General features: G+C 37.4%; 1 protein-coding gene across 8 annotated transcripts in view; it reads right to left on the reverse strand.

Annotated features, from left to right (window-relative positions):
* Nucleotides 1–22,375, reverse strand: part of LOC114660491 (coiled-coil domain-containing protein 136) — a 224,678-nt gene extending 202,303 nt beyond the window's left edge. For all 8 annotated transcript variants that reach the window (XR_007935690.1, XM_051931352.1, XM_028813245.2 and 5 more), the window contains exon 1: nt 22,095–22,375. Coding sequence is in view for 7 of the 8 variants with exons in the window: in XM_051931352.1 (XP_051787312.1) it covers nt 22,095–22,146 (52 nt within the window). In the remaining variant the exon portion in view is untranslated. The remainder of the gene's footprint in view (nt 1–22,094) is intronic.
* Nucleotides 22,376–22,684: the final 309 nt, after the last annotated feature.

Below are 22,684 nucleotides of genomic sequence, written 5' to 3' on the forward strand. Positions count from 1 at the left end.
AGTCACGATACAGCAGCTTGGGGACCATAAAACCCTGTGCAACATATGTTATAAAAATAGACACACACTACATTATAAAGTTATCACTAGAAGCAAAGATCAATTCAAAATCTACTCAATGTACAAAAATAAAGACCCTTGCTAGAATTTGCAGGACGCGTGCACATATAAACACAACTTCTTCTATTGAAGTAACAATAAAAATCCAATTTCACATACAAAATGTGAATTACTGTCTAACAGATGTATTTTTGATATTGGGTACTCTTTTGTTCTTCTGTTTCAGGTTAGATTTATTGACAACTCTGAACTGATTCTGTATGAGTGGGTGAGGGTGTGTGAGTGAAGGTGCCCTTGGAGAGACTGGTGGCCCACTTTGGATTGGTTCCAGCACTGTATCCAAAAGTCATGCATGTTAGAAATGCTGCCCCTAAATGGCCCTTGTACAAATGAGTGAGAGAAAGAGTGTATGTGCTGGAGTATGCTTTGTGAAGCCAGGCATCCTACATATTGCTTGGTGACTTCCAGGACTGGTCTTGCCTGTCTATGACCTTGTAATGGTAAAAGTAAGTTTATGAAATACAGTTCCTTTGGATAATTTTACAGCTTCAATGAGAAGCTGATGAGAGAGCTGTGGGTAATTATATTAATATTATTATTATTAAATTTAAGTTTTATACCTAAGAAGCATGGTGTCACGCAGGAAGTTTCATAGAAAAGCAGAAGAGGCTTGTGCAAAAACTCTGACAGGAGCTTTTAAGAGGGCCCTATTGCAGAAATCAGTCATCAGTCAGAATTAGGATGGGTGTCTCCAGTCACAAAACAGTTATGTGTGCAGTTTCAGAGAGAGTGAGAGAGAGACTGCAGGGAGTTCTGGTGTGAGAAAGAAAACTGTGAAAGAATTTGTGACAAGTGTGTTTCTACAGAAGTGTAGGAGTCACTGAAGTATTTGAGCCAACAATGCTACAGTAAGAACTATGCCACATGCTTAGATGCCATTTCAGGTTTTGACACCAACCAAACAGAAACAATGGAAAGTGCTGAGGATGTATTCTGTATGATTGGCATAGCAGGAAATACCCACTATAAATGTAGGTGGTCACTTCTGGAGTGGTGAGCATACAGTTAAACATAGCAGTAATTAAGTCTGCAAATGGACACATTTGGCAGGAACTAAATGCTATCTCAAGAGGGTGATAAGAAATGTCATCTGGAGAGACAGACTTTGCAGAGGATTTCCACAGGGAGAATGGCTGTATTGAACAGAGAAACTGTGAGTAAGTCTACATCTGCATATGCAATGGGGTGTTTAGTTTCCTTGTGTTGAACAAGGAGGAGCCAGTGCTTGTTTTAGTATGTGGACCTCAACGAACCTGAGCAATAACTCAGGCCTGCAATGGTGTTTGGTGTTAAATGGCTTTGTGTATATACACTGATGGAAACAGGAAACCTTATTATTGGAGTAAAATTTCAAACTTTGTTGCTGAAATAAAAATTAAGAAACCATAGAGAAAAAACAGTACAACAACAAATGACAATTGTGAACACTAATAACAGTCATCTTGCACTCCTTCATGTTTTTGTATAACTGCCTGTTGCAGCCATCACTGCTTTGCCTAGTGGCGGCTGGGTGGTCTCATGGCCTTGGAACTCCTGCAGATTGTTTTTTTTGTTTGTTTTTTCTGTCCTCCCTGGCCATAGAACCTTACTTTATTCTTTGTTAATATGTATTGCCAAATTTTTATATATTTTTTTCTTTCTTCATCTTGTAAAGCACATTGAGCTACATCATTTGTATGAAAACATGCTATATAAATAAATGTTGTTGTTGACACCTTTGTCACAAACAGCCTCTGAACCTGCAGTTATGCGAATGTCGTCAGTTCTGGGAGAAGAGCCTGATGAAGCTGCTGATCACTGGCACATCTTTGAAAGTTGGAATCCAGTGCATTCCAAAGTTACTCTATGGGGGTAGTAGGCCGGGGTAGCACCTTCACACCAGCATTCTTCAGGACAGTTATGTCAGTGACTGAGCATTGTCCTACTGTAAGGTGTCTAGGAGGGGTGAGCAGAGAGATGCTTTGCTCTAAGCTCAGCAGCATGAAGGCTTTCTCTCACTGTCCTGTCAGTGATGGGGGCATTGTGTAGGCTGGCAGTAGAAGAACAAGTGGCAGTTCTGAAAGGATATCACAGCTGGACCAGTCTGATGTCTCTGCTTTGCTCTGCTGTGGCCACTCAAGAGTAACCAGATCCTAGATAGCTATGTGTCCTGCCAGTCAGCTGAAACCTTGCCTGCTGTCAGGATTCAATGGAATGGCTTAATCCTTAATGTCTGGTAATGCTGGTATAGGACATACTAGTGGTCTTCAATTTTGCTTCTGGTCACTTTCAAGGCATTATGTAACAGAAAACCTGCATAATGTAGCCGTTCTCCTGCTGTGACCTCACCTTTGAATGATGAGCAACCTGATCAGGCATTGTTCCACCTTGATCTTTTAGGGTAAAAATACACTTAACAAGTTTTTGTGTGTTTGACAGGTTGCAATGCAGCACTGTTCACAGGCTGCCTTGCTGCCAGTGAGAGATAAAACAAACTAACAACTTCTTGTGACAGTGCATAAGCTATGATTATATTTTTCTCACTCCAGAAAATGTTGTATTTCTTTTTTTTTTCATTCACACATTTTCAAGAGCACTTAATACTTTAATTAGTGCTTTGACTTATTATTTTCTTTCAGCATTCTTATAATGGCCTGCAAATTGATTTTTTAACGATTTTGCTTGCTTTGTAAATATTTGTTTAATATATTGGTGTTGCTAAGCATTCAGTGATATTGTTTTTAGTTTCCAAAAGTGTGTGATGGTGCAGTGATTTTTACTTTTGCTTTGTTATGCTAAAATATACATATGATTGGCTTGTTATGAAAAAAATCTCAGTGAAGACAGATGCATACTCGCCCTAACTGACTGGGTGTTACATACATTATTTAACATGCTTTAACTGTTTATCTATCCACCTACTACCAGACTTGTTTAATTCAGTTCAATGTCACTGTTACGGTTAATCCTTCAAATGAAGTCATGATTATTAGGCAAATGTAAGTTCAGTACAAAAATGAGCAGAATAGAGCATTGTCAGATTTTCTGAATCCAGTTCAGTACCATGGGGAGTGCAGGCATTGGGCACAAGGCACAATCCAACCCTGCATGAGCTTCCAGTTCATCATTGTGGCCAAGTTGTAATCGACTTAATCAACGTAACATTTATATCTTTGAAGATGTGGAAGGAACACCAAAAATAAAAAGAAAAATGTATTACCTAAATTAGCCCATGGACAAATCAAAATGAGAATGACTTCTACCATATTTAAATAGCCCAGTAAGACAATTTGGTACACTACCAACTGCAGTTTGTTAAATATAAAGTTGCTTTTTTAGTTATAACATCACATAAATGTCAATGTAATTTAGTGATGTCGGAAGCCGCCACCAACTAGAACTGAACTGAATCAAAAGGAAATATCAACCCTAATTAGAATGCTGTCAGTGCACAACAAAATTGTTCATGCTTTTACCAAATAATTAGACTCAAGCACAGCATAAAAAAGGGGGATGAAACCCTTGCCACCATTTTATATACATAAACTCTGCAAGCCTCCAAAAATCCCCACTGCTCAAAAATTATAACCATCTTTTCCATTTCATCAACATGCTACACCTCATGGATTTTTAAAACATTTCCGAAAAGATGATATTAATGAAAAACGAAGCAGAGCCTGGTCAATGCCTATGTGGCTTTTGCCTGCTCGTCCTGCGTCTGTGCACATCTCAAAGACATCTGTGTTAGGTAGACTGGTGCCCCATCTAGGAGTGGTTTCTGCTAAACCAGTTAAAAGTCATGAAGTCAACCCAAGCAGTACATCTTCAGGATGGAGAAAGAAACCGTAAGTGCCTAGCACTACCCCACATAGACACGATAAACTGAAAAACACAAACCATTGTAACAATTACTTTATAGAAAGGTAGCATAACTCTTTGTACTATGAAGAGTATATAATAAATACAAATCAATTTTTTGTTTTTTAATGTACAGTAAAGTGTATTTAGGAAATATACAATAGTTATTTATTTCTGTTTAAAACAGCAGCCTTGCAACTGTATTTGTACACTCTACCCTGGAATCGCCCATTCTGGACATATCTCATGGCAGTTATTTGTGTAAAGTCATATTTTGTATACAGATCACTGGGTCATTGGACTGATTTATGATGTAATGCGGCCCAGCAACAGGGAAGAAAGTCTGGAGCCAAACAGAGACCACCATATTCCCAAATGCATTCCAAAGCATAAGACAATCAGTTTGCTTCATTATTAAATGTAGGTTTTGCAATAATTCAGTCCTCTTACCAGTAGTGTCACTATAGGGGCGTGGGTGGTACATATATAATGTATATAATTTTTGAGCTGTGTTTTCGGCTTAAATCACCACACCTAACCTAACCTTGATGAAACGGTCAAGTGTTCATAGACTGAAATCAATAAGGGGGAAGCAACTCAATATCTGTGGGCAGAATTAACCAATGAGGCACCCCCCACTCTCCCCATTCGATGCAACAGTCAAGTCTCCACATGCCCTTGATAGTGGGAATTACTGCACTGCTTTAAGCAGCCAAGTGTCCGTGTGCTGCATAGTTTAAAGTATGATCCTCTCTCCATTAAGAAGCTCTGTTCATCAAGTCACCAAGGGGCCTATGGGGGAGCTTAATCCAGCCTTGGTTACTGAACTGGGTGACACCAACCCTAGTGACGCCTGTGCCTCTCACAGACTCAATCTCTGTATTAACCTAAAGGAAAAACCATTCCCATATTCATAAATGAATCCATTCTTTATTATCTTTTGGTTCAGATGTTCCTGTTTATGGTAACTTTAAAAAATAACTTACAAAATAGGTATAGTAATTTAGCGTACAACAAGCTGACCTTCACTTGTTAATTATTTTGAAAGCTCTCACACAGAAGGATTATTGACTGATGAGATAAAGTATGCTAAAGGACTTTGGAGAGGAAAATAGCACCATTAAATGACAGCAACAGATGTTGTCCACCTACCATCATGCCTCCAGTACCAGCATCATTATCACCTGATAGCTTCTATTAACCACTCTGATTTTATGGTGACATAAGGAAAAAAATATCAAAAATATATTATTCACAAGGGCTCTTATGTGGCTTGCATTGAAAGGTTTGAATTGGCAGTACACGTTTTGTTTCATCTCGGTGAGAATGCTAAGATTGTTCAATGCTTTCAGTAATTAATTAGATAGATAGATAGATAGATAGATAGATAGATAGATAGATAGATAGATAGATAGATAGATAGATAGATAGATAGATAGATAGATAGATAGAGAGTGTCACACAGGCATGTCAGAGGGTCACTCTGCAGGTTCCACCCAGGTATATAAATTCAACCACAAGCCTAGAGGGGGCGCTATTGCTAACTCTTGTTGTCTTCCATTTTCCTCCACACTGCTGAGAAACCACCCAGTAAGGGCATCTGACTCTGCTCCTTCTGGTCCCTGGACCATAAAATTGCAGACACCCAGAAGGAGGTGTCACTTATTGACTGGGAGAGCAAAGTGACAGAACTCCTTCATGTTTTACCCCACATATTCTAAAGAGCCCTTGAAAGCTAATATTTCTGTTGTTTATTATGCTTTATGATTACTTTTTATTTGTATGATTGAAGTAAACATTTATCTCTGGGGTGTACAACTCTGATCCTGGAGGGCCACATTGGTTGCTGGTTTTCTTTCCTGCTTCTTTCTTCATCAAGGACCACTTTCTGCTATTAATTGACTTCTATGCATTTTGTTTTAAATGCCATTGAATTTTGAAAATTACATTTTTATTTCATTTGGCAATTAAACTTTCACTTGTCATTAATTTTAAAGACTCCATCTTCTGAATTGTTTTTTCCCTTTAAATGGCAGCCAAACAAAAATGAAACGTGAAGTAAGCCAACAGACAACCAGCTAATTCCAACCTATTTCCCTCCAACCAGTTTCTTAACTAGAAGACTAACTTTTGTTGTTAATCAAACTCATTATTTACCTCCATGGCTTGCTGGTGCTCTCATTCTGCCACAGCAGAAATTTCCAAAATGGTTTATTTTCTTTTTTTCTAAGAGAACCATCAAAATATTTTACGGACCTGAGCAGATCAACATTACTGAGACCTTCACCTTTCTTTATTTTCAGTTATTGTATGATGGACACAGGTTAGCGGGTCATGTGCTGGCTCACTTTGTGTCTCATTATTGTTTGGCTGTTAATTAAGGAACAAATCAACAATTAAGGGGTCTGTGTCTTAAAAAGCAAGTCAATTACAAATATGACAAAAGAAGTTAATTAGTAGCAGAGACTGCTCACTAATTAGGAAAAGGGTTAGAATGAAAGTTTGCAACCACTTTGGCCCTCTGGGATCAGAGTTGGACACACCTGATTTATCTTGTGTCAGGAGCCATCATTCCCTCAGACAAACATGATAGATAGATAGATAGATAGATAGATAGATAGATAGATAGATAGATAGATAGATAGATAGATAGATAGATAGATAGATAGATAGATAGATAGATAGATAGATAGATAGATAGATAGATAATTGAATATTTTCTTAAGGAATTATAAATGTCTTTTTCACAGGTATAGCATTTCAGTGCTATTCCATAAAAACATTATTCTGTGTTGCAAAATTGTTTTTCCTTTTTTGAAAAATCCACTGTGACCATTTAATCAGGCCATACATTTCAAGTCTTTTTTAGTACTGCTAAACCACAAAAAAGAGCATCTTAAAACCTCTCACAGCTTGATTCTTCAGCTTATTGGATGTCTTTGTATAATCAGTCTGTTCAGACAAGAGATGAATTAGTTCCTGCTGATAAATGTCAGTGTACCTGTCTAATTTCTTTCAGTCATGCCTATCATGGATAAAAAACTTCAAGAATGGAAAAAAGGTAATTTATGAAAGAAACAGGAATAGATAGAAAAGACGGAGGTCTTCCACCAACCAGTAACTCTGAGTATACTCTATCTACAGCCATTGCAATTAGAAAATAAAATTCTTAACCTAACACTTTCTTTCCATAATTCATGGACCTTTACCAAGTACTGATTCAGAATGGTGGTGCAGTGGCACAGTGATTAGTTCTCCTACCTGCTCCCCATGTCTGTGTAGGTCTTACATCTCTAGACATGTGGGTCGTATCATTGAGAGTGTGTTTGTGTGTTTGGTGATGGACTACTGTGTTACTTAACATTTGTCCTACTTTTCCCCTTAAGATGCCAGAATAAACTCTGGCACTTTGACTCTACAGAGGACACAATAAACAGATGGATGGACAAATATGCCAACCTTTGTTGTCTCATTCCAAATTAAGTAATTTCTGAAATTACAAATGTATGCATATCTCCAGTGGGGATTTTTTGTTGAAAAATACATAGGTTACAGAATCTTGACCTTTGCGTGGTGTGAAAAAAAAAGCAAAATTATTAATGCTTGTCAGCCTAAAGCAAATTATTTAGGAGAAAAAAAAAGAAGTAACCGATTCTATTCAAACGGTTGGAGTCATACTCGCCAGAAAAGGAAGAACAGCAAGGTCTTGACATACCATGAGTTAAAAAGAAGAATTGAAAGTAAAGGGCTAGAATGTATTAGTTGGTAAAAGGTACTTCTACTTTTTGACTGTCCGTTTAGTTAAAAAATGACAAATTATGCCAGGAGCCCACCATAGATAGGGTTACTAGGTAAATTTGTAGTTTCCAATTTACCAAACATTACTGCCATTGGGATGTAGAAGGGCGCCCATGCGGACTAGGAATGTGCAAACGAGACACAAACTGACATCAGGCTGGGAATTAACTGAGATCCATTAGATTATGGGGTAGGGACGCTAACTCAAAGTGCCATTTGGGGTCAGGTTTCCTCAGTTCATATTTAATTCAAAATTAAACAACTGTTGTTACAAGGGCATTGGATTTTTCACATGAACATTTCTTAATAACAATGATAAGGAAAAAATAAAAAAGGGAGTTAAAGAAACAAAAATTGAAATTACAGCATCAGAAATACAGCTATAGAATATAGAGAATGACGATTGATAAACAACACTTAACGAAAATGTACAAGTATACAAGGTAAACATACAATATTCAACAGTCGCAATCAGGACTGCTAATTTTTACTTAGACCCTTTAAGAAAAAAAAAAATCTGGTTTCTTATATGGCTTCCACTGTGTACCCCATATTCTGTTAATCATGTCTGTTTGCAAGTTGTATTAAACGTTTTTTTCTGATTTGTGAAAGTGTTGATTAGCAACCCAGATCTGTCACAGTGTTTGTCTCTAAACTGCAACATGTTAGATAATCACCAAACTGTTTAATCCAGGAGGAAGTCAAAGTGGAACCATTTATCAAAACCAAGAATCTTCTTGAGAGCTATCATTAAACCTCAGCACGTAACAATAAAACAGCATGAGGTCCCTATGTTGGAAACAAAGATGTCTCTTTCTGTGTAACCCTTATTCAGACACAATAGGAAAAAATCTAATGAACTTTCTGCATCCCTTGTTTGAATCTAAACCTTGTGGTGTAGATGGTGCACCACTTTTCTATTTGCCAACTACATTTCAATCAATTTATCTGTTTTGTACACTTGCTTAATCCAAGGTGAGGGTCTCAGGGGGGACACAAACTATAAAAGGAGGTCTAGTCTCTTCTTTATAGAAACTATAAGGCCACCGGTGCAGAACTTTGAAAATTAATTCATTAAATCTGCTCAGCTGTCCTAGTGTGTTTGTGAGTATATGAGAGTGTTTCTAGGTGGTGGTGTTTTCTGGTAGAGATTCCCTGTCTTATCATTCTCATTGTAAGATTTAGTCCATATAGATATACAGAAAAAGTAAACGTTATTAAAAGCTCCTACAATGTACTTAAGACTAAACAGCTGGTCTTTTATTTATTTTATAGGTTATTGCCACAAATGCAGGCTTTGTTTTTTTTTCCCTCAGTGGCCACAGTTGAGTTCATTCTTTCTGCAGCCTGGTCCATATTTCTTGATTATTTTACCATCAGAAAACATGATATGAGTTGTGACAGACTAGTTATACTACTCTAAAGAAGGTTACTGCATTCCCGCATTACAGCTGCAAAGTGATCTGCTCAGCCAGCCGACTCCGATATAAGCGCTCAACTGTCTTCACTTACTTTTCAGAATAGCTAAAGATTTATGTTGCCCTTATTCATAAAAATGAAATGTGACGTTTAGCTGTCAGAGGCAAACCATAAATTAATTGTAAACTGTTTTTCAAGTCTATATTGTACAACAGAGGCTCTGGCCCCTCATGACCCCAAATAGGATTAAGTGGGTTTGAGAAGGTTACACTATGTTATGTTATGTAATGGCAAAATGACAGACAAAAAAAAGTACAAAATGTAAGAATAATTTGAAAGAGACAACTATGAAATTGCATCATAAGAAAAAGAAAGAAAGAAAGAAAGAAAGAAAGAAAGAAAGAAAGAAAGAAAGAATGTTTATACCTTGTGATGGGTTATCCTAAAAAATACGAGTAATATAATCAAAATAAGATGAAGTATCTTCCATCCATCCATTTTCCAACCCGCTGAATCCGAACACAGGGTCACGGGGGTCTGCTGGAGCCAATCCCAGCCAACACAGGGCACAAGGCAGGGACCAATCCCGGGCAGGGTGCCAACCCACCGCAGAGATGAAGTATCTTATACAAAATAAATCAATTTCATTGACAGACAGTGAGGTCTAGTGGCTAAGGTTTTAGACTATAAACCACAAGGATCAGGAATCAGTCTGTCAGCAATTTAAGTTTATTAATGTTACTGGTAGAAGAATTGAAACAGTGCTACCTTCTTTCATTTCAAATTACCTTGAAATTGTATTCAGTATGTATAGTAAGTTTTTTTTTTTACTTCTCCAAATTTTATAACATGGAGTATGTATCGTTTCTAAGAAAAAAATGAACATCTGGTTTTCATTAGAACAACATGTTTTGACATCACCAGATCGTGTTTGGAGCGTGTCTGGGAAGATGTGCATCCCTGTGTCTCTGTGTGTACATGTTTGGTAAAAATAAGATTGGACTCTGTAACTTGAGATTAAATGGGTTGATTCTTAGCAAATTATTTAGATGAATTGCACTTGATTAGTCCTAGCTGATTAGCTTTTGGCTAAATTGTAACAATTTAACTTTGAGCTTTTAAACGTCATTTTTTTTAAACATTTTTAAATCCAACACCAATAACATCCAAATAACTGCTCGGAAGTTCACAATATTTACCATACACATTTAAGCTTTGAAAGAAAGACTCTTGTGAGTTTTGAGTTCAACACAAAGCTTAAGCGTTGTGCTTTTAAAATGTAAAAATTTTCCAACACTATAGTCCCTGTAGCTAAAATCTAATTACAAAGAAAAGTCGATCAGATTTTATGCCTTTATTACATTACTAAGATATTTATTTGTTTGTGGTAAGTACTTACATTTATAGGTTAAAAAAAAAAAAGCAAAACTTTTCCTACTTTGAATTTTGTACCTGGCACCTTCAGTTTTAAGGTGGTGCTGCTAGCCCTATGACCATCTCAGTTGCGTGACAGAAGATCAGGGTTTCCTGTTTTTCTCCTCAAATATTTAACATCTTAAATTTAAACAAGCCTGAACAAAAGGAGCTGACAACAAATTCATGTAGTTATCAAAAAGTCTCAATATCTTTAGTTAAACTTTTAAAATAAATTTGCCTTTAAAGCAGACTGTGAAAAATCAGTGGCATTGCCTCTTATATATCTTTTACCAAATACAAACCATATGCTACACTCATATTGTAAATATAGAGAAGGTTGTGCTTGGCATATCAGATTTTTTTGCTTATGTGTCAATACATGCAACAGGTTCACACATGCCGAACTGGTTTATGGGAATGAGAATGAGTTTGACAATCAATGGACTGAAACATTAACCTGCTACATCCAAGATGACGTAAAAAAAAAAAAAAAGGTTTCTACAATACAACGCAGAATAATAAAAATACAAGTTCCGGCAACTAGAGACAGAATAGAATTTATGTAGCGGCTAAAAGAAATGAAGGTACATAGGCTCAAAATCTGTATTCTGAGTTGCCATCCTGGCGAGAATGAACTCTGTACCCTCTCCTGGCCAGAAGGCCAGAGCAGTTAATATTCAGGAGCAGAGTATGTCCTATCTCAGGCAGGAGCTGGATATGCCATCCTGGCATCCTGTTGGGACTCAACAGAAGACCCTTGCCCACAAGGGAGGTCAGAGTAGTGGATAGTCTTGTGGAGGTAGCATACTAAGAATATCTGAACTTCTGGTGCACTGGGTGGCAGAATTCCTAGGCTGGTGTATCCAAATCTACTACCACAGGGAATACTGGGAGTTGTAGTCCCATTGACAGTCCCATAGGTTACCATGGGTGCTACCTGGGGGTGCTGCCAGGAAATGGCTGTTCCTACTTTGTGAGGCTTTTACCTGACCTGGAAGTGCTTCCTAGGTGCAATGTGGCTTGAATAAAGGGGGACAGGTAAATTGGAGTCAGGAAGTAGAGGACAAGGCTTGCCTGGTGGACAGCGGAGGAGATTCTTTATTATATTATGCTGGAAGAACCTGTGAAAGGTATTTTTATAGACTGAAATGTCACTTGATTTGAACCCTTGACTGTGTACACACACTTGTGTCTGGAGTCCAGTGCTCTGGAGGGCCCCCTTTTGGTCACACTAGTGTCTTCCTTTCTTTTTGCAACTTCACTTATTCAACATCATTTTGAATAATGTTCTTTATTCTCAAGAGAATTTATTTGACATGTTTTAACACACAGTGTTATCAAATGGCTAATCATCACAGATAAGGGCCAGAAGACTGTACCACTGAACTTGTTCTCCACCTCTCCGGCACAACATCCATAGCACTCTGGCCTTTCTCAATGTAGAATCACAGAGTGTGCTTACTGGGCCTTGGATCCTTTTCGCTATGTGGGTGGGCATGAATTATTCACAGCTTGTTCCTTACAATGCTTTCAAATCACCAGCATGAAAAGAACAATGTTTAAATTCATTTTTTAGCACTAAGCAGGTCCAGCTACTACCTGACAACTGTATTTCAATAAATAATTTGAAAAAGGGATCTTGGTTCCGGACATGTAGCGTGCCCTAATTTCTGCATATGGATCATGTACACTGTTGCTATGGCGACTGCCCCCTCCCTGGCAATGTGGGAAATGAAGCCACCTCTTTAATCTCATAAATGAAATGTGCATCATAATTTTCACAATAAGAAGACACAAGTTCATGGCATTTAGGTAAAAGAAAAAGTCAGAAGCTATTGTTTTAAACATATGGGGCAGTTAAATAGAAAAGCAAAGTCCACTAAGAGCTAATAATCTAAAATATCCCAAGGCTTTGGGGAGAATATACATGTATTAGTGGAAGATGCTCATACTGAGTCATGAATGCTTCAGCAATTCAAGGTTATTGGATTCAAGATCATATATGCCATTATAAAGATCAGCAAGTTCTTAATTAAGGCTTACTTTAGTTTTGGGCAGTGCACAGTATAAATAACAATACATCAGAACAGCAAGGACATTGCCTCTGTGGAGTCTGTATGTTCTATCTGTTGTCATGCGCATACACTTGGGAGGCAGCTTAAGGGCTGTGGTGATGGTAGTTACTCTCCAAACCAGCGGTTGGCACTGTGTGCTAATGACTTCTCTCTTTCTCCCTCTGCAGAGCGGAAGATTGACAGCCGTTCCACCTTTGATGTCACTTCTGTTATCTGCCCTCCTAGACCCTCCCCTTCCTGCCTGGAACCCATATGACCAGCAGTTCGTCCATCTTTGATGTCATCAATATCTTTGTAAAAAGATTGTTTTAAACTTGTTTTCAATATATAGGGATCACAGACATGACCCAAACCTTTTTGCATTTGTTCTACTTTATGTCTGAGCAGGGTGTTTTTCCTATGTGCTCTGGTTTTCCTCCTATTTTCCAAAATATACTGTACCTGCTGATCTTATTGGCCCATATTATTGAGTTCTGGGTATGTGAATCTGTGAGAGTGCCTTGTGATTGACTGGCACTCCAATACAGGGCTTGTTCTTGCATGGTGCCGAACACTGCTTTAATAGGCTGTGAGCCCAATGATATTAAGCCAGATTAAACAGGTTTAGAAAAAGGATGAACAGATGGATTGATGGAATATATTTACAAAACCAAAGGGAGCAGTGAGGTCAATTGTGGCATAAAATTTCTTTAAAGTAGCTCTCTAGAAATTCTTTGTGAATGGTGAATGATACCCATGGTGCATTTTAAGAGGTTCTGTTGCCAGCATATTCAATGATTTAAATATGCAGTATGATGGGAGCAATATTCTCTCTACAGACCAGGTTGGTGTGAGCCACTATTTAAACCAGTCATGCCAATAGCACTGATAAAGCGTGCTGATTCTGAAGTCATATACCTCAGAGGTGTCATCTAATTCCAAAGAATTATTCAGGGCAGGAGGCATGGACCTGAAGAAGTGGAGATGTTATTATGGAAAAGTTATTACTTCCTCTAGAATTTATTGTTGTGATGTGAATACTACTGACTATTGATTGTTGCAAGATATGCTCATTGCTGGCAGCGGTCAAGTTTAATGGTTTAATGCAAATGATTTATTCTGCACTGATGTTCACTTTAGCGCATGCATGTGTTTAATGCATTTGCTGATCCAGAGCTTGCTCTTTGTGAACACAGAAGTTTAGGCGTGCTGCAATGTCAATAATGCACACCAAGCTGTAGTAAGCTAACACGTAGAACACATGCAGCATTAATACAGATGTTATGGTAAAAATCTTGCGTAAAGAAATGTTTTTATTTTGACCATTTTTTCCTCATAGGCCACATTTTGAGTTTGACTCAATAGCACCTTGTGGAGACCTCAACTGACATACGTAGTGTCTGATTGATATGGAGGTGCTGGACATACTTACTTACCTACCCAGTAAAACTGTTATGTCAAGGAATAGATTATGCAATACAACTACCTATTCTTATGTACTCATTTTTAATGTGTTAGAGAACACAATTGAAAATATGTTTATTGAGTGGCATGCTTATTTAAAAAAATTTAAGCACGCGCAATTCATTTATTCATTCATGAAGGTACTCTATATGTTGCCCACGACGGGAAGTTTAAAAATATTGTGTGGGTAACTTGACTTAATACTTTTCTAAACAGTGTATTATAAACAACTAGATTAATAAAAAATCATTCAAAAATTATTTAGAATTGCTACAAACCCTAATTCTGTATTTGCCTCAGAATATAAAATCACTTACATTTCTGTTAAGTAGTCATCTTTACATTTTATTAGTTTTTTCCATCCATTCATTCTGTATTGAATCCACCTATTCCATTAGAGCAGGGGTGGGCAAAGTCAGTCCTGGAGGGCCGCAGTGGCTGTAGGTTTTTGATCCAACCAAGTTGCTTAATTAGAAAAACAATTCTTACCAATAATTACATTTCATGGCTTGTTAATGCTTTAACTCTGCTATGTTATGTCATTCTCATATCCTCATTTTTTTTTCCTTTCTAAGGATATTCATCCAAATGATTTGAAGGCTAAAATGGATGAGTAATTCTCAGTCCTTCACTTTCTTCTCTTCACTTTTCTTCCAAGTATTTAATTAAACACAAAAGTGCATGATAAATACACACAGGTGTAAATGGTAACAAGCTAAATGGAGAACTGTTGCCTTCTTTTATCATTTGCATCTTTTTGCTAATTAGGAGTAATTAAAAATTGAGAATACAGCTGTTTAAGACTAAAATAAGCAATAAGGGTTCAAAATTGTAATGAGCGAGACAAATAAAACGGTGCAGAGGTGTTACCTGAGCAATAAGTGCTTCTTATTAAGCAATTGGGTTGCAAAAAAAACCTGCAGCCACTGCGGCCCTCCAGGAATGACTTTGTCCACCCCTGCACTAGAGCCCAACTCGCTAAGGTGCAAAGCAGAAGTTCAATCCATACGCAAAAAGACAACAATAACATGAGAAAATTAGTAAAAAAGAAGAAAAGAATAGGCTGCACCAAAAATGACAAGCACCTGCAAAAAAGCTAGGGACAAAGAGCAATGATACAAAAAAATGTTAAAGCTTACCAGTCAAGAAATATTGTCATCAGTAATAAAGACTGGTCTAAGGTTTCCGACCAAATGCTGCTTTATGCTAAGACTTTGAACATCCATCACAGCAGGCTAAAGCTACATTTTTGTATTAAAGTCATATACTGCCATATTTCCTTTTTTCTTTTGTTGTTGTAATGGCTTTAAAATTGCCATTTTGAAGAGCCCTATCAATGTTAGCAATATTCATTTTAATTACCCCAGGCTCAGCCAACATACAGTTTTGAACACAGTCTATGCCCTATGTGATTGTTGACTTGACATACAATATAAAGAACAATAAGACGTAATGAAAAATAAACATCAAGGTCATCTGTATTCCTTTTTTTGTAACCTTAAAAAGGAGAATAAGAGAAAATGAGTTTTTCATGGAATTTGGTTCATTGAACGTTTGCTCCTGCCCTCAGTACTGACATCCCATGTAGCAAACTATGAAGTTGGCTTCTGCACTCCTAATCCATACTTCTCAGGCTGCATTTTTTAGTGGCTATGTATTATCGTAATAAAAAAACAGGCTTATTAGATAAATGATAAAAGGGAGGAATGAACAGATGGGATAATCATAATACTAATTAAACAAAATTAACATAACCTTTCTAGACCTCGTAAAACAGGTAACAGGTTCAGTATTTTTAAAGCTATCAGGTGTAATAGTTAAGGGGAAGCCTGTGCGCTTCATTGTCTCTTAAGAGATGTTTTAAACTTCCCACTGATGTGAAAAAATGTATATCTTATATATAAATGTCTACACGTGAAAGTGTGTGTGATGTCTGGCCCGGAAGTGAGAGGTGGAGTCGGGATAAGGCCTCCACCTCCAAGGAAACAGAAAACTCGCTTAGCCGCTAATAACACAAGCGGGGCCAGCACATCAGCAAAACGAAACCTCAGAAGAAAGACAAAGTCACTTAGCCGCTAACATCGGCAAAACGGTATTCCCTTTTACTTTTCCTCCTGCCGCTAATACACAAGCGAGGCGAACACGTCAGCAAATTGAATCCTCCTAGAAGAACAACAGTTTCTAGGTCCCTGGGCTTTTTACAGCACGGGCTTATACGGCTACTAAATGATTAGCCATTTATGAATCTATCTAGGCTGAAGACTCATTTAAAAATGACAGAACCACCTCACAACATACCGCCATTTCATCATCACAGACAGAAACGTTTGCTCCAACTATTGCAAAACCCTTACAAAAAAATAAAAAAAACACTAAATATTATTTTGGGTAGGAGAACTAAAATGGCTGCCAGTAACAGCTATTCTGTTACTTTTGTAGTCCCTATATGAGTGACACGTCTTTCTTTATTTTGCATGAGTAGGAGTGTTTGTATGGCATGTAACTAAACGCACGTTTATTGTCTTTATTTCTAACTTTATTCCCTTGCATACTCAAATGTGTTAAATGTAATAGGGCTTTGTTTACTTGGTTGTTGAAGTTCCCAAAGTTGGATACTCTCATCATTTACCTCAAGGCTACATAGGATTTCCCATATACCCATGGATAAAGGGCACCATGCCATCGACTGCAGTAAGCAAGGAGCCTGCATAGGCCGCAGTTAATAAAGCACCTACTGTTGTCTGTTGAAAAGGGCAGTTCATATCAGTATCACAGTGGGAACACACCATCATATCATCCTTCTCCTAGTCTGGTGACAATGAAATGCTTTATATCTACCAATCACACGCACTCAGATGCAAGGTAACAATTTCAGAAAGCAGATAAAGAGAGCAGAGGCTTTTCAGTGTCCAGCAAATAATGGCTAATATGCAAGACTAATTAGAGCGCTGTTGATGCACACACTAGGTATCTAACATGAGGTCAAGCTAAGAAACACCATGTAGAATCAAATTATCAAGGGCTAATCGAGATCAAATACATTTAGCTCTGCCATGCAGATCAAAGAAAAACAAACAATCTGCAATGAGCATGTCATCCATGAGCAAAACTTAAAGCCATAGTAATAACCTGCGTTTCAGAGTCGAGACATTAGAAACAGCCTTTATTTTGTTACTTTCTTCCATACCTTCCCCCTTTACAAACTGTTCTTCTTTTCTAGTTTTGAACTTTGTTTTCCCATTTTGCACTACATCAATGTGCACTCTGAGCTTCTACTGGAATACGAGAACCATACGAGCAGTCCATTTACTTGTGTGATCTGTGGAGTTTGTGTAGGCTGAAATTTACACTTGGAGTCAATAGAAGATGTACTTACTGTATGTACAGTTTGTATGGGTGTCCATGTTTAGACCACTGCAGACCCAGAGTGTATTAAATTGTTCCATTTTGAAAAGATCTCCAAAATTTAATAAAACATCAGCTCCACAATATTTTGAGCCAATCCCTACCTAATGCTATCAGGATGGGCACCAGCTCCCCTTACACCTATAATGATCTAAGTAGGTCAGAAAATAAGCAGAGGGATAGATAATCAACATCTTTTTAAATAATTCAAATCTTTTTTGAAACTCTGACATGGATCTATGCTATACTCAGACCAATTCATCATATTAGAGACTCTTCCTACCTTTTTAAAACATCAGTAATTCCTGTTTAGCATTTATTTGCCTATTTTAAGCAGTAAATGTTCATCAAAAGTGAGACTTCGGATAGAACACTTATATTTGCAGTAACACAAACACAATATCCATCCTTTTTCTAACCTATGGTTTCAGATCAAGGCAAGGTCACAGAGGCCATAACCTAAGTCTGCTGCACTACGCAGAGGGTGGGAAGCAACCCTGGATGGGGCATCAGTCCACTTTAGAGCACACCCATACACACTCTCCAACTCAAAAGAGTCACGCTGGGCCAAGTCATCAATTTGTCTTACAGTTCTTACATATCTTTGGGACGTGGGAGTATAACTAGAGTGTAAAATACAAACAAGGGAAGAATGGTAAAATTCTTCACTGGGCCTGAGACTAGAATTCAAGCCTCAAGCTGTTAGGATGCAGCAGTGGACCACCCACTGTATACTTAACACAGTAAAATATCTAACTAAAATTCATAAGTGGGGTTCCTACAGTTTCTGATTAGATACAGCACAAATCCCTGCCTCATTCTTAACAGCCATGCTTTCACATTTGTCCCCAACATAATTCCTCCCTTCATCAAGCCATTCCCACTCTTCTAAACATAAAGAAAGAAGGACTAGAAGACACTGAGAACTTTAATATGTTTTAACAAACCAGTCATATATCCTTACAATGCTACCTTCACAATTAAAGGAAGTCATAGTCATAAAGATCTCAGAAACTTTAAAATAAAGACAGAATGTTCAGCTGTGAAAACCTTATTAATTTCCATTCTCCTAAGGTGTATAAGTAATAATGTGATCTGGAGTTCTCCGTGGCATTACTTTCCACTTCAGTGCTAATAGTTTGAGTTCCATGGATCTTCATTAACTGATATTTACATTTTTCAACATTTGGCTGAAATAAACCCTTAATAAGCTTTCTTTGAAGTCATTATGTCTTTTTTTTTTAGAACCAATCTTAATTGAATAAACTAGCGTTCTAATTTCCTTCACAATTTTGAATATTTTATTTCCATTTTTTATTTTATTGTACATTTACATAGGCTGCCTTGATCTTTCTTTATAGCTCACACTCAAGAGTCTAGGACTTTCTCTGCTGCTTTTCTATTCTTCTTGTGAAATGGATTGCCAATGTGACCTCAGAAGTTTACGAGTGACTTGTAATCTACACAATGTCTTATAATAATCCCAGCATGTTATTGGCCTTTTTGAATTGCTTATGCACCTAACTGTAGAAAGTGATAGGAAGTGACAAGTCCACTAGGACTCACAAGTCTTTTTTATAAAGTATACTTTCTACCTTTCTACCTCCAAACCCCTTATTGTGTATTTATATGTTTACTTAAAGGACCTTGCTGACACTCCAATGTACCTCTTAATCCACCTAATTTAATCAATCTATCCATCCATTGTCTAAATCAGCTCAATCCAATTATAGGCAGCCATAGCCTATCCTAGCAGCATCAGACATAAAATAACCCAGCCCTGGATAAGCCATTACCAGGCACATATGCCTACACTCATGCACAGAAAGTCATTTTAGGGTCACTAATCAACCTATCACACATGGCTTTGGGATATGAGAATAAAAGGAGAAAATGCAGAGACAAACCCACATAGACAAAGTAGCAAAGAAGTGCCTGATCCATGCAGAATGTCACTTGTGATATTGCCAAAAAATGTTGGTCACAGCATAACCTGCCCACAGTCTAAATCACTATTCAGTGTTCTGCAGCACATCTGTCCCAGTTAGATGTTTCCAAGTTGCCTTCCATAACAACCTCCATGACTATCTGTGGCACAAGTTAACTAGTTTTAATTACTAAGGTTGGCATTGTGTATAATTTGCTAGGTTTGTAAAACAAACATTCCCACAGTTTGTACAAACAACAAAAATACCAGTTTTTAATGTTTATACACAGTATACTGTATACTGTTTTAAGTCAAAATCATCTCTAGAATAAATGTGGTCCAGTCCTACCCATTTATTTTTCCAACCTTTTCAATCTTTGCAACTAATTGCTTTCTGTAAGGTGTTTAATATGAGCACAATATTACCTGTGGCTACTGGCCTGCTGCTGACCTCTTCCTGATTAAAAGCTTCAGAAAAATATGAATTGGGGTATTTGTTGTTTTATTAATTATCAATCTCATGTTGTTCCTACAGAACATCTTCTATTCCTTGACTGTTCCCTTCCTGCTAAATACATTTTAGTGCTGACTTTAGTGCTCATTATCATTACCATACCTTCCATTATTTTTATATATATTGTGGAGAGTGTCTTCCACTATTTATCACAATTTTACCAAAGGATACTGCTCATTCCATGACTTTTATTACTGTGCAACCTTTCCCTAATCACCAAGCCCTTTTAAAGCCTCATTAGTTTTTGTTAGGGAAATCCCCTCAATTCCAACAGTTTACACTGTAGTGCTATCACTATCGACGCATTGATTTTTTTATTAACCCATGCACTGTATTTCTGAACCTCTTTTTATCATTAAAGAACTGCTGAGGCACAAATCTGGAAGGAACAATAATCCATTACAGAGCACATTGATTTATACCGAGCCAGTTTTTGACAGTTCACAAGATTCTGAAACTGTGAAGAATCAGGACTAAACACTGTGCCAACATGTCACCTTAAAATAGTTACTTATACATAACACACACATACACACGCACGCACACACACACACACACACACACACACATTATATATATATATATATATATATATATATATATATATATATATATATATACATACTGTATCTTGTACCATTATCTTATATACGCACACATATACATAACTCAACACTGCATAGCTCAGGTAAGGTGCACAATACAATCCCATCACTTGAATTTTTAAAATATATTTTATCAGATTTTGCTCGCTGTCTATGCTAAAATTAGATAGGTGACAGATGGATGAGAAGGGATTCATGCAAAGCTTACACTAAATGTGCCTAATCCACATACTGACTTCTGTTTCTCCTCTGCATCTTGCCAGTTCTTATGCATTTGTTATGAATCCCAGGCGTTACTCAGGTCTGTTGTTGACTAGCATTGCAGCATTGGTTTGCCATTTTACCTCATCAGTTTTCTAACAGAGCTGCAATAGTTCCATAGCAATAGTGACAACACTTGCATTTATACTTCCTTCACATGCTGTACCTTGAATACAGCTGTCACTACTTTATGGAGGACTGTATACAGTAGTATATTAACTGGCTAGAGCCCAAGGTCATGAAATAAATCACTGCTTTTACTTGGATAAAGGAAGTAGACTTGAAAAAGGGAGTAGGATTTCAATACTTAGTTATAATCACCTTAGCATTATTAAAGATAATTCAGATCTCTTACATAAGCATCAAAGGATATGCATTGGATAAGTGCATTTTACAAGAAAGTGAATCCAAATATTTTGCATATTTTACTGTGTATGTGTGCTCGCATGTGTTGTGTGTATATTATTATTATTATTTTTATTATTCTTTGAGAATTCAGATGTGTTATTTAAGATAAATGGCATATATTATTGTTACAGGTACTTTCAGTGCATTAAATACCATACACAGTTAACACCCAGATATGCAGTACTTATATGCTGTATATGTATATAATAAACATTTACATATACACTCACGCACACACACACATACATACATACATACATACATACATACATACATACATACACACACACACACAAACAAAACACACATATATATTATATATATATATATAAAATATGTATTGTATATATTCAAAATGTACTTATGTGAAATTTAAAAAAAATGCTGTTATTATAACCGAGAATAGGGGGTACTTAATGAATGTCTCTACTGCAAGTATCTTAAACTTGTAGATTGTGTTTTTAAAATATAGTTATGTAAGTGCAGTACAGGAAAAAAATCTATTAAATTAATAATAAATTCAAGAATGCTTTCAGTATCTCTGTCAGTCTGAACTGAATGTTATTGTAATTTTTTCTTTATTACCATACTACGTCTTTCACTGCCCATTAACAACAAGATACGTATTTTAAGAATTCTATACATGACAGTTTCTCCTGTTACAAACACAAGAGGCACCTGGCCATAATCAGCCTGTTTAGCAGAGTTTTCCCCACATCCCAATAGCATATACTGTACACAGCCCCAGCCACACGCATACTAACACATATGCCGTCTAAGTCAGTTGCTCCTAATCCCCTTGCAATGCCACTTAGTGAAAGGTCTGTTACCCAGAAGGAAAATGAGTAATAAGACTAAGCCCTGACCTGTGGGTTCTCCGGCTTCTTCCATGACTGGAGCCAGACGAGGTCCATCCATTACTGCTTGTGCCGTTGCTGCTGCTGCTGCTTTTGTTGCCAGATAGAAATGAGTTAAGTGATGCTGTAGTATGGGTGGGAGGGAGAGAGAGAGAGAGAGAGAGAGAGAGAGAGAGAGAGAGCGTGCAAGAGAATGAAGCTCAGTAAACTGAGCTATGAAAAAGCAGCCCTAAGAGAGACTCGCTAAAAAGGCAAAACACCAGTCTTCTCTTACCGCAAGACAAGATCTTTAACAAGTGGCAATACTGAAGTCAAATAATGACACCCCCCCACCCCCCAAGCGCCTACCTCTCTCTCACTTTAGCCCAGCTCCTCTTAGATGTATTTAGAAACAGGCCCTCAATCCTCTCTCTCTCCCCCTCCCTCCCTTCCTCTCTCTGTCTTTCACACATGCATACAGCTCCAGTGCCAAGCCAGTCTTATTTAACCTTAATAAGATCTAAGCCTTTTGGCTCAAGAGACTTAAATTCATTCTCTTGGACCTAATTTTTCACTCCTTTTCCTGACAATTGTGTTCTCCTCACTTAGGCAGGGCCTTA

This window comes from Erpetoichthys calabaricus, chromosome 1 (genome assembly GCF_900747795.2).
Source record: "Erpetoichthys calabaricus chromosome 1, fErpCal1.3, whole genome shotgun sequence".
NCBI classification, from domain to species: domain Eukaryota; kingdom Metazoa; phylum Chordata; class Cladistia; order Polypteriformes; family Polypteridae; genus Erpetoichthys; species Erpetoichthys calabaricus.